At 55.0% G+C, this 25,188-nt stretch overlaps 3 protein-coding genes across 3 annotated transcripts; all 3 read left to right on the forward strand.

The window, feature by feature from the left end:
- Nucleotides 1-622: 622 nt before the first annotated feature.
- On the forward strand, nt 623-1,213 carry NANOS2 (nanos C2HC-type zinc finger 2). The gene has a single exon (XM_040252489.1). It carries the CDS (start codon nt 797-799, stop codon nt 1,211-1,213), a length of 417 nt encoding a protein of 138 aa, XP_040108423.1. The 5' UTR covers nt 623-796.
- A 7,542-nt stretch (nt 1,214-8,755) lies between these two features.
- On the forward strand, nt 8,756-15,940 carry LOC120872264 (Myb related transcription factor, partner of profilin). Its single transcript, XM_040252491.1, has 2 exons — nt 8,756-9,316; nt 14,623-15,940. Exons 1-2 carry the CDS (start codon nt 8,818-8,820, stop codon nt 15,336-15,338), a joined length of 1,215 nt encoding a protein of 404 aa, XP_040108425.1. The 5' UTR covers nt 8,756-8,817; the 3' UTR covers nt 15,339-15,940.
- Nucleotides 15,941-16,286: 346 nt separating this feature from the next.
- On the forward strand, nt 16,287-21,119 carry IRF2BP1 (interferon regulatory factor 2 binding protein 1). The gene has a single exon (XM_040252490.1). It carries the CDS (start codon nt 18,941-18,943, stop codon nt 20,693-20,695), a length of 1,755 nt encoding a protein of 584 aa, XP_040108424.1. The 5' UTR covers nt 16,287-18,940; the 3' UTR covers nt 20,696-21,119.
- Nucleotides 21,120-25,188: the final 4,069 nt, after the last annotated feature.

The raw sequence follows: 25,188 nt of genomic DNA on the forward strand, positions 1-25,188 counted from the left end.
GATGGTATCCACCTCCTTGAGTGGTTACAAGGTTCGAAGAGATCATTTTTGTAAAACATTGAACACTCTAGTATGCACTTAGTAGATATTTGGTAAGTGGCTCCTAGTTCCAGATGTGATGAAAAATGAAATTTTAACCCCAAATAGGTAGGGGGAGCATTGAGCTGTGGAATCACATGGCCTTGATTTAAAGCCCCAGCTCTGCTACATACCTGTTATGTGACTCTGGGCCACTGAGTTTTCCTCTCTGAGCTTTAGTGACTTGTCAATAAAATGGGATCATAAGTGTGTTACCCGCCTGGCATTGCTGTGAAAATGAGATCAGATTGTGAATGAGACTGTGTGGCACAGTGTCTGGCTCCTGGTAAGGGGTTATGTTGTTATGATTGGGAATGGCTCTGCGGTGTATGGAGGGAGCAGGCCCCTAGCCCTGGAATAAGGGAGGATGGGGGTGGGGGCATTTGCAGACATGAAGTTTTGTTGAAAGGACAGAAAAACTGAGGCCCAGGGAGACAGGTCATTCCAGAGGTCACAGAGCACGTTGCAGGCCCAGCAAGCACCAGAGACAACAGGAAAGACCCCCCTTCCAGATCTCCATGGAGAATTAAAGTCAGAAGGGTCTCGGTAAGGAGTGGGCCCTTTAAATCCTAAGCTCCACCTTTGCTTAGAAGGGTCTTTGGGAATATAAAAGGGGGTGCAGTTCCTCTCCACTCCTGAAAACCATCAGCTGCTCCTGTCTGCGGGCCCCCAGCCCACTTCTCTCCAGCCACCCACCACCAACACTCCCCCGGGTGCCATGCAGCTGCCACCCTTTGACATGTGGAAGGACTACTTCAACCTGAGCCAGGTGGTGCTGGCACTGATCCAGAGTCGGGGGCAGGGGTTGGAGACCCAAGGGACTGGGGAGCCGAGACCCGGGCCCCATGTGGAGCAGGATCAGGGGCAGGAAGGACGGGGGACCGGCGGGGCCCTGGCCACCCTGTGCAACTTTTGCAAACACAATGGAGAGTCTCGCCACGTGTACTCCTCACACCAGCTGAAGACCCCGGAGGGTGTGGTGGTGTGTCCCATCCTGCGGCATTATGTGTGTCCCCTGTGCGGGGCCACCGGGGACCAGGCCCACACGCTCAAGTACTGCCCGCTCAACGGGGGGCAGCAGTCTCTCTATCGCCGCATTGGGCGCAACTCAGCCGGCCGCAAGGTCAAGCGCTGAAGACCGTCAGGTACCCACCCGCTGCAGCCCCAACCCTCCCTGGTTCAGCCCTCCCAAGCCCCTGGACTCTCCCCAACTCTGGACTCTTCCGGCCCTTTGGAATGTCTGACTCTCAGTACTCATCCCTGCTGGATCCTGGAACAACGCTGGCAGTGGGAAGGCAGGCCAGCTCTGCCGCCCCTTAGAACTCTCAGATCTCGGGATTCTGTCTGGGAGTTTGTGGATTCTCCGGTGCAGCGGGATCCCCTACTCCTTGGACCACACAGCCCTGTGGCTCCTCCTGGGCCACAGTCCATGGATCTTTAGCTCTTCTGGGACGCTTGCCCTGCCTCTGACTTCTCAGCCCTCAGGGTTCCATTCCTTGGGGAATTCTTGGACCGTTGGGCTTGCAGGACTCCACTGTGCTCTCCCAGGGACACCCCTGAGAATCTGGAGAGAGTGAACAGGCTGGCGTGGACCTTCCAGCACAAGAACTTCAACATGGGATTCTGACTTAAACCAGCCTTCTCCGCCTCCTTCGGGCCACCGGCAGACCCACGGTTTCATCGTGGACGGCACCGGATGGGTCCCGCCCTCAGCATCCTATCCATCAAGAGCTGGGGGAAGGAGGGGTCACGTCAGAGGGGCACCACGTCTTGCAAGCTTATCTGGGGCTGGAGAGCCTTGGGGTGAGCCAGTACCCTTGAACTACCCCCCACCCCCGTTATTCTTCCACCGTTCATTCTGTTTTACTGCGCTCCTGCCCCCACGGTGATGGCAAATCACCGATGGGTCTTTTCCGTAGCGAGAGGGCGTCTTTCCGCCACCTCCCACCCGCCCCCACAAATGCCCACAGTTTGTAAAATGGTCCTTTCTGTCCTCCCGTGTTTTTTTTCAACCTCCAACAGTTTAGTAAACGAACCTCCCACAAGAAAGGGGTTTTAATGCCCAGAGGGGGAATGGCAACCGCCTAGATTTTATTTTAGGGGCAAAGAAAAGCCCCAGTCAGATTTTTAAGTTGTTTGGTTTTTAGCTCAGGGCTGGGCCCGGGTGTTGCGCTTTAGTGAATAAATAAAACGCGTTTCTGGTTGTCTTTGAAATTGCTATGTCTGTTTCCTCCGAGGCTGGGGGTGGGGGGAGGGTGGGGAGACCCGAGTTTGTCCTAAAACGTGGGAAGCAGTGGGCGGAGCAGGAAGAAGACCCAGCTCCCTCCCACGAATGTGCCTTTCCATACATAGTCCGACACAGGTCACATGTGGACTGTTCCCTAAATCCCAGCCTCCACCTCGACCCTAGGATCCCTTTCTTCATCTTTTTTTTTTTCTGGGCTCTGTCCAGGGTCCCCTCCCACCGCTGCTAGAATCCAGATCATCCAGGACCTGCTTCCCTGGTGGCTCAGACGGTAAAGCGTCTGCCTGCAACGAGGGAGACCCGGGTTCGATTCCTGGGCTGGGAAGATAGATCCCCTGGAGAAGGAAATGGCAATCCGCTCCAGCACTCTTGCCTGGAAAATCCCATAGACGGAGAAGCCTGATAGGCTACAGTCCATGGGGTCGCAAAGAGTCGGACAGACTGAGCGACTTCACTTTCACTTTCTCAAACTCCCAGGGCCCATTGGAGAGGTGACCGAAAGGATTGGCCCCTGCTCGGGAGGAAACGCACATAACCACAAAACGTTGCATATGATACCAGCGCTTCTTTTCTTCCCATCATTCCACACATAATTATTGAGCTCCTACTTTGTGCCAGGCGCTGTTCTGGACATTGCTGGTTACAGCAATGAGCAAAGCAGACAAGGCTCCTGTCCTCATGGAGGTGACATTCTAGTGGAGAAGGGGGTGAGGTGACAATCAAAAGTTCGTTCGGGTTTTAAAGATCTTTGGAAAACTGGAATGAACTTTTTGGCCAACATAATATCAGGTGGGTGATAAGCACAGTGAAGGATAAGAGGCAGGGCAAAGGGGTGGAGAGTGAAGGAAGGGCTGTTTTGTATGGGAGATGGTCAGGGGAGGTCTTTCTGTGGAAGTGACCCTTCAGCAGAGTCCAGATAAATTGAGGAAACCAGAAGGGCATTCCATGCATCAGTGACAGTGAGTTCAAAGGCCCTAAGGTCAAACAATCTTTGCAGAAGCAGGAGCCCAGCCGAGTAAGATCAGAGAGGCATAAAGGGTAGGCAAAGAGTTCAGAATCTTGCAGACCTTGGTGAGAGTCTGACCTTCACTGTGCATTTGCACTCTGAAATTCACCTTGGGCTCCGCTCTCACATACTCTATTAGTTACATAGAAAAAACTAGAGACCTCTGCTCACAGGTCCTTTTCCAAAATGCAGATCTGCCCACAACAGAGATCCCCAAATCCCTCAAACAGCCAGAAGGAATGCCCTAACCCAGAGCTGTGGTGTGCCCACACAGGCAGGTCGAGCCTTGGAGGAAGTGGGGCACTCTGGCAAAGGGTAGGCAAGAGTTATGGAAAGCAACAAGGGGGTGATAATACTCAGGGCAATGATGTCAGGTGGAGGAGGCACACTTCAGACCAGAGAAGTGAGAGGAGGATGTTCAGGTCAGTCTGGGATGGAGGACAGATACAAAGTGCCTGGAGACATCCAAGATGAAAGCGTCCAGGAGACCTGATCTGGGGCTCCGAGGAGAGGATGGAGACAGACAATCAGTGACCAAAGTTTGGTTTTGCTTTTTTATGAATTTTCATTTATTCAGCAGATAATTAAGTGGCAGGGGAGCTCTGACAAGAGCTGAGGACACAAGGAGCCGGAGGAATAATGTCCCCTGACCTTGATCTCCCCCAGCACCTCACTGTTGAAGAGCTTCATACCGCTCTGCTGATGGCTCCCTACCAGCAGCCTCTGCACAAGCTCCAGACCAGATTTAGACCCAACTCGCCGCTCAGCGCACACACTCATGGAGCCCCAGCATCCTGGGTGCCTGCCCTGGATGCGCAGTGTATTCATTTCCAAGGGCTGCCATAACAAAGGGCCATAAACTGGGGGCCTTGAAACACTGGAAATGCCTTCTCTCACAGTTCTGGAGACTAGGAATCTGAAATCAAGCTGTTGGCAGTGTTGCATTCTCTTCCAAGGCTCTAGGGCAGGATCCTTGCCTCTTCCAGCTTCTGGTAGCCCCAGGCCTTCCTTGTTTCTGACAGCTTCACTCCCATCTTTGCCTCTCTCTTCACAGAGCTGTCTTCTTCCCTCTGTGTGTCTCTCTCTTCTTATAAGGACACTGTCATGTTGGCTTAAGGACCCACCCTACTCTAGCACAACCTCACCTTAAGTAATTACATCTGCAGGGACCCCTTTTCCAAATAAGGTCACATTCTGAAGAAGGGGTTAGGACTTCAATATTATTTCTTTTGTTGGGGGAGGGGAGTTGGGGACACGGTTCAACCCACAGATCACCTTATACTCACCAGGTCCTAACTGACCTCATCTCCCCAACTGGGACCCGAGCTGGAGACCTGCATGTCACCTAGACACCTCCCTTTCTGTCTCCAACCTGAGTCACCACACTCTGTATATCCTGCCTCTCAAATGTCTCCCAATTCATTTCCCACCGTCCCTGTCCTGGCCCAGGCTCTCCCACCCCCTCTTCGCCTTCCCCTCTAGACTTCTCCCTTGACTCTGGCCAATAATCTCAGCCTCTCCCACCCACCTTCCACACCATGGTGGGGTTCTTTCCAACATACACATCACACCCTGCCCATCCTGACTCATTCAAGCTCCTTAACGTTGCTCATAAGGTCCTTGCATGGGCTGCCTCTGATTCATGGCTCCTTCATGGGGCACATGGTGGGACCTCATCTAAACCCAGCCCTGGTGAAAGTCAGCCTGCCACCCCACTCTGTGCCTGCACCCCCTCAGAAAAAAATATGAACAGAGAAGAACACACAATCATGGGGACTCGACAGTTTTACATCCAATGACCTCAAGTAACTGGTTCTATTTGTCTCCATTTCCCTGGCCATTCACTATTTCATGGTTTCTCCTTTCTCTCCGCTAACTTCAGCACCTCCTTTTCACCCCTGACCTTCCTTCCCACGCTACTGAGACCTTCCTTCCCATGCTACTGAGACAACAGAAGGCACCAGGAGAGAGCATGTTCCCGACACTGCTGACACTACATCAACACCTGCCTGTCTCCGTGCCCATATAGCCCCTCCCTGTTTATTGTGGCCGAACAGCCCAGGCCCCTTAGACCAACCCCTACTTGTGCCCTGAGTCCCACCCATCGTGCCCACTCAAGGACATGAGGCTGTGATTCTCTCCTCTCCTCCAGAGCATCAATCTCCCCTTTTCTGGATCACCCTTATAGGCACACAAACATACCACGACATCTCCCACCTTAAATAAACCTCTTGAGATCCTGAGCCTCCTTCCAGATATCACTCCATTTCCTCTCTAGAAAGGATCATTGACACTGGCTTTCTCTATAACCTCTCTTTGAACTCACCCAATTAAGCTCCTGCCCCCACCACACCTCCAAAATTCCCCTTTCCAGGATTACTGATGAATTCTGTGTCACCAGCCCCAGCGACTGGTTCTCAGACTTCACTGAACTTGGCTTCTAGGCAGCATTTGCACTCATTAACCCTTCCCTCCTCGCTTGGACTTCCTAGGTGGCTCAGTGGTAAAGAATCTGCCTGCCTGCCAGTGCAGGAGACACAGGTTCGATCCCTGGGTCAGAAAGATACACTGGAGAAGGAAATGGCAACCCACTCCAGTATTCTTGCCTGGGAAATTCCATGGACACAGGAGCGCGGTAGGCTACAGCCCCATCAGGTTGCAAACAACTGGACAAGACTTAGCTAATGAACCATAAAACCCTCGATTTGCACTTCTCACTCAGCCGCCAGGACAGCAGACCACCCTGGATCTCCCCTTTCACTCCCTGACTGCTCTTCCTCAGTCTTCTTGGCTGATCCCAGCCCTCTACATCTGAGTGCCCAGCCTTAATGCCATGGATTTCTTTTCTATCTACACTTGTTCCTTCGCCAGCCTCTCCCAGTCTTAAATGTCATTACTCACTGACAACTCCTAAATTCCTATCTCAAAACTGAACCTCTCCCCTGAAGTCCAGACTCAAATATTCAACTGCCAACCTGATATCTGTACTTGGGCACACTTGAACTCTTAATCCTCTTGTAGCCCTTTGCCAGTCTTTGCTTCTGGTAGCTCCATCCTTCTGTTACTCAGGCCAAAGACACTGCAGTCATCCTCAACTCCTCTTTCTCTCTCTTCCTCTACCCAATTCCACTTCAGCTCATCTCAGCAGCTACTGCCTTGGTTGGAGCCACTACCTCTTCATGGGGCCTCAGCTTCCACTCATGCTCCCTAAAGTCAGTTTCTACTATTAATACCAGTCAGATCATGTCCTTCCTCTGCTCATGGCTCTCACCTCCTGTAAAACCCCAAATCCTTACAGTGACCCACAAGACCCTGGAAACCTCTGTCTCCTCACCCTACCCTGCCTGCTGGCTCCCTCCTCTCCAGTCCACTAGCCTCCCGCTAGTCTTACCTCTGACTGCACTGTCCCCTCACCTCCTTCATGTGTCTACTCAAATGTCACCTTCTCGGAGAGGCCTCCCCCCAACCACCTTATTTTAAAATTAGACAGGCACACACACATGCACACCACACTGCCCAACCCCTTTGCCCACTTGTATTTATTTCATAGTACTTACCACTTTTTCACTTATATATCTTATTTTGTTAATTGTCTCACTCTCCCCAGTAAAAAGTGAACTCCATGAAGGTATAAAATTTTGTCTTTTGTATTCACTGCACCTAGAATTGTGCAGGCGCTCAATAAACATTTGTTTGAATGATCAATGAAGCACCGTTTGTTGAATGACCTTGAGGACTCCAGCAGGATGTAAGCTACAAATTTCTCGGCGTAGACTTAACTCCATCATCCTGCCTCTCAGCTAGAACCCATGTTCTAGCTTCATTTCTGCCTCCATGCATTTGCTTAAAGTCGTGTCTGTGCCGGGATCACCCCTTACCAGCCAAGAAGCTCTCACTCTGATCTCCCTCCCCGCGTGTCAGTCGTGACGTAAGTGGACAGGGTCCCCCTAGGCAGGGCTTGAAGGTAGATGAGTTACTATGGTTACTGCACCGCCTGGGGCGGAATATCCCCTGGGTGCCCCGCCCCTACGGGTAATAGGTGGTTTGCAGATTTTTAGCAGCCCCGCGCACGGACGGGTATATGAGGCTGCAAACCTAGTTTTCTGACGCTCCCCACCCCACCCACACAGTTGTCATAGAAACGAAGCGCTACCAGCACCATCTCCCTCCCCTTTCTCTAAGAGACACACAGACAAAGTTAGAGGGTTGAGTGGGCTGGAAGATTGTCCGAAACGCTGTGAAGCTACGCAGTACCATCTCTGTCCAATGGCCCCTCCCTGATCCTCCAAGGATTGCTACGCCTGCGCAGGAGACAGAGTCTGGGTACCAAGGCTAGCGGGAAGAGAGGCACGCATGCGTACGAGGGTTTTGCGCGTGCGCCCTGGTGGTATCAGGGAGCTAGGGGAACGAGCGCCGCGCTAACCTTGCGCCTGCGCAACTGCAGCCCGCTGACGGAGGCCGAAGGAGGGCAATTCTGCGCTTGCGCTAGGGCGGGGGGCGTGAAACCAGAGCGGTAAGGGCGTTGGGGGACCGACCGGCGCTAGGTGCGCCTGCGCCTTGGCTCGCAGGGCGGCCGGGGGCGGGGCCCAGAAGGGGAGGGAGAGAGCCGGCAGAGCGAGGGAAGAGGCCGCAGAAGCCCGAACCTTGACCGACGGGTAGGCGGGGGCTGCGGCGGCGCCGGTGAGTGATCCGCGGCTCGACTTGGTCCCCACCCTCCATGACCCTCACTATTCCTGGAGTCTCCCCTAGCCCCCGTTGCCCCGCGAGCCAGTCCCGCAGCCCCATAACCCTCAGGGCTCCCCTTGATTCGTGGCAATCCCCAGAGCCCCCACAATCCCCGCAGACCTTAATCCATAAAGAGTTTATATTCCCGGCTCCTCCACTGTCCTAGGAGCCTCCAACTCACCATTATTTCTGGACTGCCCTTCTAAGGACCACTTCTATTACTGGTCTTGCAGACGTCCGATTACCCCCGAACCCCCAGAGCGCTCCACTGATCCAGTTCTCCCCCTTCTTGCTGCATCTCCTTTTGAGGATCTCCTTATCCCCATTACCCTCGTGTTTCATCGACCCCCGAGACACCCCCATTCTCCTTGCATTTCCCACTCTTCTATGCCTCCAATTCTCTAAATGCCGCAGACAGCCCCTCTTCTTCCGCTCCTCCTCATTTCCCTCCACTCCTCCAGACCCTCCCCCCATTTTCATCAACTCCCTGGCCTGGCACTTTGCGCCGCGCCTGGCGCGAGACGAGCGCTCAGTTGGTGTCATCTATTCTTAGGCACTCTGACGGCCCCCCGCGGCCGGTCTCCTCCGTCTGCCCTCCGCCCTCAACCCTGTCCCCGGGGACCCGGGAGCCGGTGTCGGGGCGGCTGGGGTGGGGCGGGAGGCGCGGGGCCGCTGAACCCCTTGCCAGCGCCATGCGCCCTGTGCCCGCAGCGCCGGCGCCCCCCATGCGCCAGGCGGCCGGACGGCGGCGTCGGGGGGCGCCATGGCCTCGGCGGCGGCGGGCGAAGCGGAAGAGACCACCCGGCTGCGCAAGCCGCGCTTCTCGTTCGAAGAGAACCAGATCCTGATCCGCGAGGTGCGCGCGCACTACCCGCAGCTCTACGGCGCTCAGAGCCGTCGGGTGAGCGTGGCCGAGCGGCGGCGAGTGTGGGACGGCATCGCCGCCAAGATCAACGGCATCACCAGCTGGAAGCGCACGGGCCAGGAGGTGCAGAAGCGCTGGAACGATTTCAAGCGCCGCACCAAAGAGAAGCTGGCCCGGGTGCCGCACTCCACGCAGGGCGCCGGGCCTGCCGCCGAGGACTCTTTCTCCGCTGAGGAGGAGACCATTTTTGCCATCCTGGGACCGGGTGTAGCGGGGTCAGGAGCTAGTACAGGGGCCGAGCAGCCCCCCGCGGCTGCCTCCTCACAGCCGCCAGCCCCGAGTGCCTGCGCCCAACGCTATGTGCTGTCTGAGGATCGCAGGGAGGATAGACGCGCGGGTGAGTTCCTTCAGCATCACCTTAGCAAAAGCAACCGAATTCTACTTTGTGTCTGGCGCTGTTCCGAGCCCTTTCTATGGCGCTTCAGCTCCTCACTACAACCATATAAAGGGCATGCTGCTATAATCCCCATTTTACATCTACAGAGACTGAGGTTCAGAAAAGTGTAGTGACTGTCAGAGACAAGAATGGAACCCAGACCTAGGAGATCTGGTTCCAGAAATCCACAGCTGGGATCATCAGCTCGCCCACGATTTTCACTATAATTGTAGTGTAGGGAGTGATTCCGGGGGCAAGACAGTTTGGGCTCCAGTTACTACTTTGCCACTCAGCTGTGTCATTTGGGATAAGTTACTGCTCATCAGTTTCTGCATCTGTGAAATGGGAATAAAAGATTGTCCCCACCTCACAAGGCTGCTGGGCAAATTAAATGGGCTAATATGTGTAAATTGCTTAGCACATTGCCTCCTTGTTAGTTCCTGATACAATTACCAACACTGTTAAGTAGGAATTGTTTCACCATTTTGTAAATCAAAGACTCAGGGAGGTTTGGTAATTTTCCCAAGGTCCTGCCCAGAGTAGAGGAACCTGGGAGAGTGGAGTACAAAACTTCCCATGCAGCCTTGACTCTGAATAATGATTTTTTCTACAGCTATTCCCCAGGCAACTGCCCCCGAGGGTTGGGGAGAGAGGTGTGACTGAGACATCCTTGGGTCTTCCCTTCTGGACTCACAGTTCAGTGGGGGAGACAGAACCATGCATAGACAGCGATGACTCAGAGCAGGCAGGACTGGCTGGTGGAAGTTCTGCCGTGGGGAGGAGGAGGCACCTGATCCAGCCTGGGCAGTCAAGGAGGGCTTCCCGGAGTAGGACGCATCAGAGTTGAGACAGAGCAAGGATGAAAAAGAGCTGGAAAAGTGTTCCTGAAGAAGGAAGAGCATGTATAGTGGTTTGGAGGCAAGAGAGCTTGGCCACTTTAGGAAACTGAGAGATGTTGCCTTCTGAGAGGAGAGGAAGGAAAAAAGAACATATTTTTGAGATGAGGCAGAGAGGTCAGCAAAGGTCAAACCATGCAGTTCCTTTAGGCTGAGATAAGGGGTTCAGTTTTATCTTAAGTACTGTGGGGAGCCACTGAAGGGTTTAGAGAAAGAGGGGACATGTGATCCAATAAGGCATCTCAGGATCATGTATTATAATTTCAAGAGGTGCATTCACTCACCCAAGATACACAGCAAGTAAGCAGTAAGAACTTGAATACAAGTTGTGTCCAACTCAAGTTAAGTCCGTGAATTTAACTTATGCTCTGGACTAGACGGCCTGATATATACATGTTGTATACGTATATATTTTTTGTTTGTTTGTTTGTTGCTAAGTCAAGTCCAGCTCTTTGGCAACCGCATGGACTGTAGCCTGCCAGGCTCCTCTGTCCATGGGATTTCCCAGGCAAGAACACTGGAGTGGGTTACCATTTCCTTCTCCAGGGAATCTTCCTGACCCAGGGATCAAACCCATGGCTCCTGCATTGCAGGTAGATTCTTTACTGCTGAGCCACCTGGGAAGCCCACAACAACAACACACAACAATGACAATTAATATTGACTGAGAGTTAATGAGTGTGCAGGAACTGGATCACACATGGTTTGTAAATAAAGGTCAGGACTTTGGATTTTATCTTGATGGCATCTGGGAGGCAGACAGTATCTTAAGCAGGAGAAAGACACAATCACTTGGGACCCTTGTCCTCAGTATGAAGCAAACGTCAGTGTTTCTGTGAAACGGCCCCATTGAACCAGCACAAAGATGGCAAACTTATTACTTCAAAAGCTGTGCAACCCCTCCATTCATTCAACAGGCACCATGGTAGGTGCTGCGAATACTAGGGAGAAAAAGACAATTTTCCTTTCCGTATGAAACTGACATTCTAGCTATGGTAGACAAACCACAAACAAGTAACCCTCAAAGCAAACCCTCAAATTACATGAAGAAGTGGTAAAAGGTAAAACAAAGCATGTTAAGAGGATAGTGAGTAATGGGAAGGGGGTGGCCGCTGTAGACAGGGGAGTCAGGAAGGGCTTCTCTGGAGGTGAAATTTGAGCAGAGACCTGAATAGAGACTGGGCCAAGTGGATATCTGGAGGAAGAGTACTCCAGCTGGAGGGAACAGCAGGTGCAAAGGCCCTGAGGCAGGTATGTGCTTAAAGTATCCTTGATTAGAATCTCACACAGAGATTACCCACTGTGTAAAACTCTTAAAAGAGGAACTGCTCTGAGTAAAGGACAGGAGCAGAGCCTGGGGCAGCCTGAGGAATCTTTTCTGACACTGGAAGGACAGATAAGGATCATTTATCTTGTGACCTAATATTTGAATGAAAGAACAGTAACAATAACAACATTGAGACCTTAACTGTGTGCCAGGCACTGGCCTACGCCATGTACCCATGGTGATTCACTTAACATCTGTAACCACCCTTGGGGAGATGTTGTTACAGGATTACTTGGTCCTGTGTTCAGAGGCATCCATTTACAGGTGGGGAAACTGAGGCCCAAAGGTTGCAAATAACTCTGATTTTTAACTCTCCTAGTGGTCCTTCCATAAGCCCTGTGAGCGTGAAGGCTGGGCCCCTTTCTGTTATTTTTGTGTTGTGCTAAGTCACTTCAGTTGTCTCTGTCTCTATGTGACGCTATGGACTGTAACCCTCCAGGCTCCTCTGTCCATGGCCTTCTCCAGCCAAGAATAGTGGAGTCGGTTGCCATGCCCTCCTCCAGGGGATCTTTATAGACTAGAAAAGTCTAGAGGTCATATATTATTTCCAAGAGGCTGCAATTCCCATGTGCTTTATGAAGAAGACTTGCTACCATGGATCCCAAAGCGCTGGCCCAAGGAATGGTTAAAAGCATAGGCTCTGAAACCTACCTAGGTTCAAAGCCCTCTTTTTCCCATTCACCAGCTCTGTGACACTTCTCTGGGCCTCAAGTCAGCTCATCTGTAAAATGGGCTAATAATGATAGCACCTACCCCAGTGACTGGCTGGGAGGACTCAGTGAAATAACAAGAGGAGAACTTAGCCACTTCACTCAGGGCTGGCCAGGAAGATGTCCAACCACCTTTAGCTCTGGTTATTGGCGCTATGCCAGCCTCTCCCACCTGTCCAGGCTGCCTGGCCTAAGAGGATGGAGGGGGTGGGGATCCTGGTGGAGGGAACAGTGTGTACACTGGGCTTGAGGCAAAGAAGAAGAATAGAAAGGGGCAAAAGCTGAGACTTTATAGCCCTAGAGAAAGTCTTGGACTGTCCCCCTTGGGTGCTGGGAGCTGTGGGAGGGTTGCTACCAGGACTTGGGGCCTGGTGCCCAGTCAGTACTGACTCCTAGGAAGCCCTGGTTGTTTTCTCATTAAAGACAAAATTTTGTGCTGGACATTGTTCTAGGCGCTGGGTAAACAGCAGTGAACAAAACAAAGCCCTGCCTGATGGAGCTGACATAAGGAGGAGGAGACAGACCACAAACACAGAGCGATCCCATGCCAGGTGGAGATAAGTGCTATAAAACAAATCAGGGATGGTTAGGAGAGAGAAAAGGACAGAGCTGCTTCTGACAGAGGGTTGTGGATGTTCTTCCCAAGGAGACCAGGTTTGAGCAGAAGCCTAAGGAGGTGAGGGAGGGAGCCTGGCAGGTGACTGGGGGGAGATCTTATCCAGGCTGACTGAGAAGCAAGTGCAAAGGCCCTGGGGCAGGAGTGGGTCTACAGTGTATGAGGATCTGGGACTTACCTGGTGGTCCAGTAGTTAGAACTCCACACTTCCAATGCAGGGAGCACGGATTTGATCCCTGGTTGGGAAACTAAGATCCCACACGCCACCCAGTATGGCCAAAATTTAAACAAAAAGTGTATGAGGACCTCCATGGAGGTCAATGTGGCTGGAACCAAAGGAACAAGAGAGAGAAGGAGTGAGACGTGAGGTTAGGGAGGCAATGGAGGCAGATCGTGGGGACCTGAGAACTTTGCTTTTATTGTGAGAAAATAGCCACAGGAGGGTTTTGAGCAGGTAAAAGACAGATCTCACTTGTACCTTTATTGAGGGAGAATTCTGACCATACAACCCAGTGATTTAATAAGTGTACAATTCAGGGGCTTTTAGTATATTCATAGACTTGCACAACCATCCCTACAGTCCATTTTAGAAACTTTCATCACTCCAAAAAGGAACCCTATACCTCTTAGGCCATCAACCCCGCCATGTCCCTCCATCTCTGCCCAGCCCTGGGCAACCACTAATCCACTTTCTGACTCTATAAGATTGTTCATTTTGGACATTCCATGTAAATGAATGATAATGAGGTCCTTTGTGAGTAGCTACTTTCCTGTAGCATAACTGTGCTGTATTTTCTTTGGACCCTTGGGGGCTGCTGGTGGAGAACACACTCTTCAGGGGTGGAGATGGGGCTGGGAGCCCAGTGAATAGTCCCAGGTGGGGAGATGATGGTGGTTGGACCAGGATGGGGGTCATGGAGCCAGACAGATGTTGAACAAAGGGTTATTTGTACACGAGTGGTGTCTTGGGAAAGAGAAAGAGTGACTTTTAGACTTTGTCCCAAGCAGCTAGAAGGATGGAGCTGCCATCATCTGAGATGGGGGTGGCCGAGGGAGGAGCAGGTATAGGGGAGAACCAGGAGCTCAGATCAAGCAAGTGAGTTGGAGGCATTATTGGATGAGATTGTTGGAGGGATATACACAGCTGGAGAGAGAGGTTCGGGAAACCTGGGAGCCTGTGCATGCAGACTCTTTGTGTCCACGAGCATGAATGACATCCCAGGTGAGAAGAGGCGGAGGAGCCCCGCAGGCTTGCGGTTGACCTGGCACAGGCCAGAGTTGAGACTGCCATCCTGGTTGGAGAGACCCCCTATTCCTCCAGAAGTCCCCCTTTCCTGCTCCAGCCACCTCTCCTTTCTTCCAGGCCCTCCTACCCCCTCCCTTCTCCCCAGGATCCAGGGATGTGGCCAGAGATGGTTCTGTCTGGATAGTTCAGAGCCTTCTAGAATGTTGGTTCTTAACTCTGAATGAGAGCAGAGCTACCTGGCTCAACAGGAGACCTCCAAGACCCAGTTTCCATTAAGGCTGGCATCGGCCACCAGGATATTGTTAAATATATTGTTTCTCCCCCTTGGGTCATGGGGCTTCTGCTCCAAGGCATGATCCAACTTAGGTTTTCAAAAGCTGACTTTGGGGCCAGGCTGGGTGGGAGGTGGAAAGGGGAAATCATGACAGCGTTACAGGTCCCGCCCATCTTACCTACATCTCTCTCTCCACAGACACACCAGCCCACAGCAAGGGGGGCTCCAGCAGCCCAGAGCCTTGGGCCAGAGCCTCCTGCAATCCCCAGGAAGGGGGCTGCCAGCCACCTAAGGATCGTGAGTCCTCGCCCCCTCCAGCCCTGCAGACCGTCCAGTTGCCCCGCCTGGCCTTGTCTCCACCGCCCCCAGCCCCTCCACCACCGCCACCACCACCCTCACCCCCCCAGCCACCGCAGCAAGCCCAAGTGGCATCCTCGCCCCCCAGCCCCCCACGCCCTCCGCTGCCTCCACCCTCGGCCCCAGACCCCTCCCTGGACTTCCTGCGGGCTCAGCAGGAGACTGCCAATGCCATCCGGGAGCTGGCGGGCACCCTGCGCCAGGGACTGGCTAAACTGAGCGAGGCCCTCAGTGCCCTGCTGCCCCTTCTGCCTGGAACGCCCGCTGACCCACTGCCCCCACCTCTGCCCCCGGCTCCACCCCCACCCCCGCCCCCCAGGCCGATCTTGCCCCCACCCTCCCCCAAGGTGGAGGTCACCCCAGAGCCAGTGTCCGTGGTGGCAGCCGTGGTGGATGGGGCGGTAGTGGCAGCCAGGGGGGTGATCATTGCCCCGAGGAGTGAGGAGGGGGCCCCCCGGCCACCCCCTGTCCCTCTCCCACCCCATGACTCCCCCCCACACAAAAGGAGGAAAAGTTTCCCTACACGGAAGAGGCGGGGGCGATGGAAATGTCCCTGAAATCTGCCATGGGGTTCGAGCTTGTCTGCGCACCTTTTGCCTGCACCTCCTCCCCAACCTTAGCCCTGTGGAGGAGGGCAATGCACCTTCCCTTCCCAGCTGCACCCCGGCTCCCTGCTGCAGGGGCACACGCACCCCACCCCCTGTACTAGTTAGTGCCTGATTCTAGGGCGGGGAGGCTTCCTGGATGGGCCCCCAGCCCTTTCTCCAGTACAGCGCTGTCTGCCTGGCTGCTTCCCCCAACCCCGACTTCTAAGCCATGGATTTTATGTTATTTATTATATAACATAATAATATGGGGGGTTGCGGAGGGAAACCTGCACTACCCCACGCCCCCACCCCCAACAACTCCTGGCCTTGACTTGAAGAGAACTGACCCACCTCCCCAGCTCAGACTTTGGAGGGGGTGGGGGCTGCAAGACAAATCAGGATGAAGAGGAGACTGCAGTTTGTACCCTAGGGAGGAGGGGGTGGAGTTCTCACTGGGGAGATGGAGGTTGAGCCTTCTCCCTCCCACTGCAGGTCTCTGACCTCCAGAGCTTAACCCGCTCCATTCTCCCCAGTGGTGACTAGATATCAATAAACTTATTTTTTAATACAATCACTTGGGGCTCTGCCTGAGACAGGCCTGGAATTGCACCACCTATACCAGCCCCATCTTTCTGTGGGCAGGTGACACCCCCTTGAAGTTGGAGGCTGGTAGTTTTCTAGACTTTTTTTTTTTTCCTTAAAGCCATCAAGTCCTGTGTTGAAATCTTACCCTATTTTTTTCATCCTTCAGACACTCCCTGCTAAATGTGATCTCTAGGAGGACATCTTGAATTCCTTTTTCTGGGCTAGGATGGGTCTGCTGCTTAGATTTTCCCTCAGCACCCTGTGGTCCCTAAATGAACACATGCCTTTATCTATTTGAAGCCTGCTTCCCCTACAGTTTAATGAAGTCGGGAAACTGGCTGCAGAACCTGGTAGCTAAGTAGGTAATAGCCATCACCCTGGACTCAGACCTGGTTCAAGCCCTGGTGCTGCCCGGCCAGCTCTGTAACTACTGGCCTTTATTGTCCTCATCTGTAATATGGGCATAAAGATTTAGCTGTCTTTACCGGCTACAACTACATCCTATTCATCCTTCAGGTCACAGTTCAAATATTACCCCCTCAAGGAAAGCCTTTCCTGACATCTCCCTCCTTTCTCCCTCAGCAGTTATAAAAGAAAGGGAGTTAAATAATCATTTGAGTACATTTAAATTGAATGTCTGCCTCCAGGTGAGCCTTGTCAGGGCAAGGCCTGAGCTATCTTAGCTCCTCAGCATTGCCCATCACAGGTCGTCTTTGAAGTAACAGGAGCTTAAAAACAACTTTCATTTATGGTGCTCCTTTTCTATGCCAGGCTCCATGTTCAGCATTAATAGCAATGTGCATTTTAACCTGAAGGTACCCAATGAAAAGCCGGAGTCTCCATTTTCTCCTGAGAAGGTTTAGAGGCTTGCCCTAAATTTGTCAGGGCCCAATGCAGTTCACCTGTCTGGCTGGAACTCTTGAATCCCTCTCTCTTTAATATTTACTAAAGAATAACCCAAAGATGATTTTACATGATACATAGATGGTCTTTTTAATGGCTCTATATGCATAGTTTTATTTTGTAAAAATGAACCTAGTACTTAAAACCTGTAATTATGCACATAATACCGCGTAGGATAAGGCAGAAGTAAATAGCCTTTTTCCATAGGAGTTAACTTCAAGAAAAATGTTAATGATAACAGTGGTAAACAGAATTGTGCATCGAGACTGAAGTTTGGGTAACAGAAATAGACCTGCTACGGCTGCAACGGGATGGAGAGGGGAAGCAGGCGTTCCCTGATTAGTCTGAAAACTGCTAATGAATGCAACCCTGGCAAGTCGTTAATATACTTGGAGCACAACAGAGACCCGGGCTTCCCTGGTGGCTCAGTGGTAAAGAAATCTGCCTGCCAATGAAGGCGATGTAGGTTTGATGCCTGCCTGGGTCAGGAAGGTTCCCTGGAGAAGGAAATGGCAACCCACTCCAGTCTTCGTGCCTATTTCTTCGAGCAGCCTGGCGGCCTACAATCCATGGGGTAGCCAAAGAGTCAAACAAGGCTTAGCGACTGGACAACAACAGACCCAGGCCTAGAGAAAAGAGGTTGATGTAGGTTAGAATCTGGAAACCTGTCTCTCCTCCACACGCCCCTTCTCCAAGCATGCCCTGCAGCGTTCCATCGCCGGGAAGCACGAGGGTCCCAAAAGCCTGCTTTTGCCTATCAGGTAGTAAGCACTCAAGGTTGGAAAAACGAGGTCTGGTTCTCGCTCCCCCAGAAACTATGCCCCACCTCCAACTCTTGCTATCTCTGGCCTCATTTTCTCCTTCCAAATTAGTGAGCCGTCGAGGTCGAGAGCTCCTCTCAACCCGGCGCTCAGAAACCCCAGAAATTGAGGTGGGGGGGTGGGTTGTGGACAGACAGCGGGAATCGTGAAGGCCTCGAGCAACCTCAGGCGGCGGAAGTGCGTCGGTTTGTCCGCCCCGCGGAGCATTTCGGGAATTGTAGTGAAGTTCGGCGGGGTGCGCAGAAACTGACAGTGTAACCCTTTGGAGACCAGAGCGCGCCGGCTGAACTGGAACAACAGTTAGGGGCATTCGACCACTCCCTTTGGCAGATAAAGCAACTGACGCGGAGACCTTGAGTTCTCTCCTCCGGATTTCGCTTGCCCCAGTCAAGAGTCTGATACCCAAGATTCTGGGCAAGACGAAGTGCCAAGTGGACAGCCCTACCCAACGCTTGAGTCGCCAGCTTCCTGTCCGCCTCCCTACCCACTGAAACCTTCCAGTTAAGGCCCCTCCGCCCCCGCCCCACAAACTGCTGCCTTCAGTAACCGGTAGCCAGCCCACCTTTTGAAGGGCGGGGAACTGAATCTCAGAGAAGGCAAGACTTGCCTAAAGTTGCACAGCAAGTCGGAGTAGAAACCGGATGCCTGTCCACCTCCCGCAATTTCTGAATCCTCGGTGGCTCTCACCATCCGTATCACATCCTCGCCCCCAACCTTGGTCTCCAGCTGCTTGGAGCGACCAAACTCCCTCCCCCGCGGCGAGGAGTAATCACGGTTGCACAGCGGAGAGGCGGCGAGCCCCAACCCTCCTGCAGCCTGCCGTCCCCTTTAAGAACAGGCCCCTGCGGGACTACGTTTCCCAGAAGGCTTTGCCGGTGCGTTATGTAACTTTCCCTGCGAAGCGGCCTCTGGGGCAGAAAGAGGCGGCGGCGGCTGCGGCGGCGGGAGAGGCGGGAGCCCGAGGCGGCGGCGCCCGCGGCCCATCGCGGGGCCCGAGCTGTGCGCCGCGGCCCGGAGCCTGGACCCGGCGGGGGCGCCGACGTGCCTCGGCCAGTCTTTTCGAGGAGGCGGGAGTGAGGAAAAAGGCTTAGGGCCCAGGGGGCGGGGAAGGGGGGCCGGGCCTGGATCCACGGGGAGGCCAAGCGAAAGGCCTGGCTGTGGCTGGCGCGGTCCCGGGGACGCGAATCAAACGGCGGCGGCGCGGATCGAACGGCGGCGGCGGCGGGTGGAAGGCGAGAGCCCGAACGGGCGCGTGCGGGGGCTATGGCGTCCGTGCAGGCGTCCCGCCGCCAGTGGTGCTACCTGTGCGACCTGCCCAAGATGCCGTGGGCCATGGTGTGGGACTTCAGTGAAGCCGTGTGCCGCGGATGCGTGAACTTCGAGGGCGCGGATCGCATCGAGCTGCTCATTGATGCCGCCCGCCAGCTCAAGCGCAGCCACGTGCTCCCCGAGGGCCGTTCTCCGGGGCCCCCAGCCCTCAAGCACCCGGCCACCAAGGACCTGGCTGCTGCCGCCGCACAGGGCCCTCAGTTGCCGCCTCCACAGGCCCAGCCCCAGCCGTCGGGGACAGGCGGCGCTGTCTCCGGCCAGGACCGCTATGACAGGGCCACATCGTCGGGCCGCCTCCCCCTGCCCTCGCCCGCCCTGGAGTACACCCTAGGGTCCCGCCTGGCCAATGGGCTGGGCCGTGAAGAGGCTGTGGCGGAGGGGGCGCGAAGGGCCCTGCTTGGCTCCATGCCCGGCTTGGTGCCCCCCGGCCTGCTAGCAGCTGCGGTGTCTGGCCTGGGAAGCCGAGGCCTGACGCTGGCACCCGGCTTGAGTCCTGCCCGTCCAGCTTTTGGCTCCGATTTCGAGAAGGAGAAGCAACAGAGGAATGCGGACTGTCTGGCAGAACTGAACGAGGCCATGAGGGGCCGGGCAGAGGAATGGCACGGGCGCCCCAAAGCCGTGCGGGAACAACTGCTGGCGCTGTCCGCCTGCGCCCCTTTCAATGTCCGTTTCAAGAAGGATCACGGGCTGGTGGGACGTGTGTTCGCCTTCGATGCTACTGCCCGCCCGCCAGGCTACGAGTTCGAGCTGAAGCTCTTCACCGAATACCCCTGTGGTTCTGGCAACGTGTACGCGGGAGTCCTGGCAGTCGCTCGCCAGATGTTTCATGATGCTCTGCGCGAGCCGGGCAAGGCGCTGGCCTCATCAGGCTTCAAGTACCTCGAATATGAACGCCGGCACGGCTCTGGGGAATGGCGCCAGCTGGGAGAGCTGCTCACGGATGGGGTCCGCAGCTTCCGCGAGCCAGCACCCGCCGAGGCCCTGCCCCAGCAGTATCCAGAGCCGGCCCCTGCAGCCCTCTGCGGCCCTCCCCCACGAGCCCCATCCCGGAATCTGGCTCCCACTCCACGCCGCCGCAAGGCCTCCCCTGAGCCCGAGGGCGAGGCAGCTGGGAAGATGACCACAGAGGAGCAGCAGCAGCGGCACTGGGTGGCACCCGGTGGCCCATTCTCCGCTGATACCCCTGGTGTGCCCTCCCCCATCGCCGCCCTGAAGAACGTAGCCGAGGCCCTGGGCCACTCCCCCAAGGACCCTGCCGGGAGTGGGGGCCCTGTGCGCGCCGGGGGTGCCAGCCCCGCTGCCTCCTCCACGGCCCCACCTCCAGCCCAGCATCGTCTAGTGGCCCGCAACGGTGAGGCAGAAGTGAGCCCCACAGCAGGGGCGGAAGCTGTTAGCGGGGGTGGTAGTGGCACCGGGGCGACCCCTGGGGCCCCCCTGTGCTGCACCCTCTGCCGGGAGCGTCTGGAAGACACCCACTTCGTCCAGTGCCCCTCAGTGCCCGGACATAAGTTTTGTTTTCCCTGCTCCCGCGAGTTCATCAAGGCTCAGGGCCCTGCTGGAGAGGTGTACTGCCCCAGCGGAGACAAGTGCCCGCTAGTGGGCTCCTCTGTCCCCTGGGCCTTCATGCAGGGAGAGATCGCCACCATCCTTGCTGGAGACATCAAGGTTAAGAAAGAACGGGACCCCTAGGCCACCACTGCCACCAGTCTACTGCCCATCCATCCCCGCCCCCCTCCACCCCTTGCTACCCACCGCTGCTGCGGATAAATTATTCCCTCCCCTACCCAGGCCTGTGCCTCCCTCACCTGTGTACATACCCATTTCCTTATCCCAGATGGGTCCCCTGGGGTAGATGCATTGAGGGTGGGGGGAGAAAGCTTCTGTCCGAGGGGGTGTTTGGGGTCCCCTGACCCCTCTGGTTTCCCTCTCCCCTCCTTGGCTTGGCTTTGCTGTTGCTTGTAGTTGAGGGAGAGGCGGCCCCCTCCTCCTTGAGAAGGGGCCTCCTGAAATCTCGCTCTTTATAAATGAAGCAAAAGCATTTTATTGCCCCCCCCCCCCGGGGGACCCCCTTTTCCCCCTTCAATAAACCGAAAGATGGGTTTTTTCCTTCTTGGTCCCTTAGTTGTGTGCGATGCTGCTGCGCCCTCTTTGGGACTAAACTGAACCTGCAAGGGAGAGGACGTCGCGTTGTAGCCTCCAGGTGGCGCCCTTCACTCAGGTGGGCTCACCGGCTGTTTTTACAAAGGCTGGCCGAGCCTTCTAGTCATCAGCCCGTTTTCCAGATGCCAGAACTAAGGCTCACGCGGGGACCCGGGCGGAGGAAGGGGATGGCTCTTGAATGGTTGCCACAGCCAAGCTCGGGAATTAGGTTTCCCGTCTGGCCCATCCCCGGAAGGTAGAGGACACAGTGCCCCCAAGGGGGAGTGGAAAGAGGCTTCCCAGAAGGGACGAGCTGTGAGTTCTTGCTGGGTAGGGAGAAAATTAGGCCAGATTGCTAGGGGGAACTGCGCGAGGACATTTACCTCCTGAAGTGCACTAAACAGGGTCCCTGGGAAGACGGTGACTGCTGCTCGCCTGTTGATGCCCTGAACTGCACGCCCATCTCGAGATCGGCCTCAAGGGCGGCCTCCCTGAGACACCGTGACTGGCCGGGTGGAAGGCACTCCCCCCGCGGTCACCTCTGATGTGTGCGGCCTTGTCCCGCACCTGTCCCGGCCGGCTGATTATTAACCAGGACTTCCTGCTCGCTGGCGTCAGGGGGCGGGGCCTGAGCGGGCTGCAGAAAAGCAGGGGTTAAGGGGAGGGGGCGGCCCCAAGAGCCCAGCCCCCACCCCAGCGGCCTTCCCTACCCCACCCCCCGCCCCTCGCGCGACCCTGACGTGAAGATTCCGGGAAGGGGGGAAAGCGGGGTGCAAAGGCCAGCAGATGGCCAGAGAGATGGGGAGTGACTGTCCTGCCCACCCCACCCCCCCACAGCCCTGTCAGATGGCTGTGAGGCCCTAGGTTGCCCCAGGTGTCAGGAACCCAGCTGTTATATCACCTAACTCTGGAAGGCCTTAACGTCCCGACCCATGTTGGTTACCCAGGTGTCTCACCCACAAGTCCCAGCTCCCAAATATTAGGGACCCTGGGGCCTGGTCCTCCGTAGCTGGAGCACCCTCAGTTCTTGGTCTGAGGGGTCCCCTCCCTCCCCCCAGCCACCAGGTCTCAGGTGTTCTGTCACCCCTGGCACTGCCAGCCTGGGCTCTGGGCAGGGCTGGGAAAACCACCCCTGATTAAATACACCAAGGCGATAAGCGTGGGGCAAGGGAGACGCTGGATGGAGCTCCAAGCCTGAGCACCCCTCCTGGGCAATCTGTGGCCTCCCCTGACCCAGCTCTGCAGACCCAAGTATTGAGTGGCTCCCCCTGACCCCAGCCTCAGAGTTAAGAGGACTCCAGACGCCAGGGCACTATGCCCCACTAGGGGCTAAAGACCTGTGGAGGACACCGGGTCCTTTAAGAACAGCTGGTGGGTGGGTGGGGGGCAGGGGAGTCACCCCCAGCCTGGCCAGTGTGTATTCTAGATAGAGGTTGGGTTAACTATTAACAGAGCAGACAGCCTGAACTGCGTGGGTGTGGGGGGCTGGATCAGCCCATCTTCATTCAGGGCCAGGGTGGGGCCAGAGCCAAGAGGCTCTGGAGTGATTTGGGGATCAGTGAGTGGATGAAGAGGCTTCATGAAAGGAGAGACAGGGACACAGAGAGAGACCGAGGGAAAGATGGAGGCCACAGAGGTGATGAAGGAGCTGTAGAGACTGGCTCATTGAGAGAAGATAGAGACCCAGAGAGAAAAAAGGAGAGATCAAGGAGAGACCCTCAGAGATGAGGGAGATGTAGAAACAGAGACAGACAAACATTCAGAAAAGAGAAATATCCCAACTGGTTAAGAGACGCTGAGATACACTGAGGAAGTGCCAACAATAGAGAAAGGAGAGAGAAGAGAGACTGAGAGTTAAAAAGAGGATGATAAAGAGGGGAGCGGGAGCGGGGAGGCTGTGAAATCAGGAAAAGGTTCAGGTTTGAACTAAAGAGTTAATACATAAGGGCAGGGCTGGGTCTTTGAGTCACTTGGTCCCTATATTAAGACCTGGCTCAGCCCTCACCTTCCAGGTCTTAACTCTGCTGACATGTCCTCCAGGAAGCCCTCCTTGACCCTCAGTCTGTGTTAGGTGCCATTTCTGGGTTCCTGCTCCCCTATCCCAGCCTTGAGCATTCTAAATCTTAATAGAACTGCACTGCAAGCCCCATAAGGGCAGAATCAAGGCTGTCTCAGTTCCACCGAATCCCCAGTCTTGCCCAGCACTGGCTGTTTAAAGGATGGATAGATTAATGGATTTCTTCCCTTCAAGAAATGTTTATTCAGCACCCACTGTGTGACCAGCCCTGCTGTAGGTGCTGGGGATACAGCAGGGAACAGAAAGCCATCTCTGTTCTCATGCAGCTGACATTCAGGTGGGAGATACAGACCCATAAAATGTGGATCTCAGCTCCCAACCAGGGATCAAACTCATGCCTCCTGTGGTGGAGGTGCAGAGCCCTAACCACTGGACCTCTAGGGAAGTGCCAGAGATTGGTATTTTAAAAAGGGAGGCAGGGCTTTCTAAGATGACACTAAAAACTAAAGGAGGTGAGGGAGCAAGCCAGGAACACTCTGGGAGAATAGCATGTGCAAAGGCCCTGAGGTGGGCACCTGCATGGTTTGCTCCAGAAACAGCCAGGCAGTCAGTGCAGCTCTGGCGACAGGGAGAGACATACAACTGAGGTCAGCGGGATCGTAGGGGCACATTGAGGGTCCTGTGGTCCACAGGAAAGACTTTGGATTTTCTTTTAATAGGAACAAGTAGAGGGTTTCAAGCCCTGAGAGAAGAGATGAAGCAAATGAGACAGAAAAAGCAAAGAATCAGCTGAGATGGACAGCATCCTGTTCAGCTCTGTGTCCAGGGCTCAACAGAGGGCCTAGTATATACGCCCAGAGACTGTGCAGGAGGGAATAAGAGGCAGATTGACAGAGAAAAGAGTCAGAATGACATTAGCTGGATGGACAAACTCCCAGGGAGAAGCCAGGTTAAGGACCCAGGACGCTCAGGGACAGCAGACAGACAGACACAGACAGACAGACAGCAGCCCAGCTGAGAAGTCCCATTCCTTCCAGAGGCCTCCCCACCCGGAAACCTTCCCAGGAGCTGGAAAAATCCCCCAGTCCCCCCTGCCCGCCTTGCCCTGTGGCGTGCCCACTCACACCTCAGGCAGAGGAAGCTGGCAGGCCCCACAGGAACCTTTCTGTGCGGGGGGAGTAAGGGCGGGCGGGCGCAGGGACGAAGAGAGAGGAGTGGCGGGCGGGCAGGCAGCGGGCAGCGGCTACACAAAGGCCCCAGTGTCTGCCCCTCCTGCCCCTGGGTACAGATATAAATAATATGTACATATACCTTTATATATATATATCTACCAGTGGGCTGGGGTGGGAGGCTGGGGGCCACACAGTCCCCCCCTAAGGACCCTGGGAGAGCAAAGTTCTGCTCCTGTGGGGTCTGGGGCCTCAGAGACAGTGACCAAGACTGAGCAGTTCCGGGTGAGAGGGACTTAAAAGGTTCGAGAGAAACAGGAAGAAACTGTGCAGATCGTGGCCCCGAGTTAAAAACCAGGTGGCAGAGAGAGTCGGTGGGCTCAGAGACAGACCAGGAAAGGAGAGAAATCAGATTTCCCTGAGAAAAGACAGAAGGAGTCCGAGGTAGATGGGACAGAATGAAGACAAGGGTCATTCCAGAGAATGAACCACAGAGAAATGCAGGTGAGAGGAAGTGGGGACAGAAAGAAGCAGAGAGGCCAGCAGACAGCCAGGGAGCAACAAAGAAAAGCAGGCAGGCAGGCAGGCAAAGGCCAAGGCTGGGGGCTTGGGAAGGTGGGGAACCGTGGGTGGGGGAAGGGTCAGGCACATCTCCAGTTTAGGGGTGCCGCCCATGGGGCTCTGGGCCAGCCCAGTCCAGGGCAGGCTAAGGGGCAGGCAGCGGAGGTGAGGGAGGTGGCCCTTGCGTTCCGGATCTTGGTGTTTACCTGGGGCAGGCATTGCAAACAGGCGCCCAGCCTGGCCCATGGCAGGGCGAGGGTGGGATGGGCTGGGCCGCAGCTCTGGGCACCAGTGGG

This window comes from Oryx dammah, unplaced genomic scaffold (assembly GCF_014754425.2).
Source record: "Oryx dammah isolate SB20612 unplaced genomic scaffold, SCBI_Odam_1.1 HiC_scaffold_13, whole genome shotgun sequence".
In the NCBI taxonomy this organism is placed as follows: domain Eukaryota; kingdom Metazoa; phylum Chordata; class Mammalia; order Artiodactyla; family Bovidae; genus Oryx; species Oryx dammah.

Coding starts and splice junctions, on each gene's coding strand:
- LOC120872264 (XM_040252491.1), top strand. CDS start 8,818: ATGGCCTCGGCGGCGGCGGGCGAAGCGGAAGAGACCACCCGGCTGCGC. Junction 9,317..14,622: donor CAGGGAGGATAGACGCGCGG/GTGAGTTCCTTC, acceptor CTCTCTCCACAG/ACACACCAGCCCACAGCAAG.
- IRF2BP1 (XM_040252490.1), top strand. CDS start 18,941: ATGGCGTCCGTGCAGGCGTCCCGCCGCCAGTGGTGCTACCTGTGCGAC.
- NANOS2 (XM_040252489.1), top strand. CDS start 797: ATGCAGCTGCCACCCTTTGACATGTGGAAGGACTACTTCAACCTGAGC.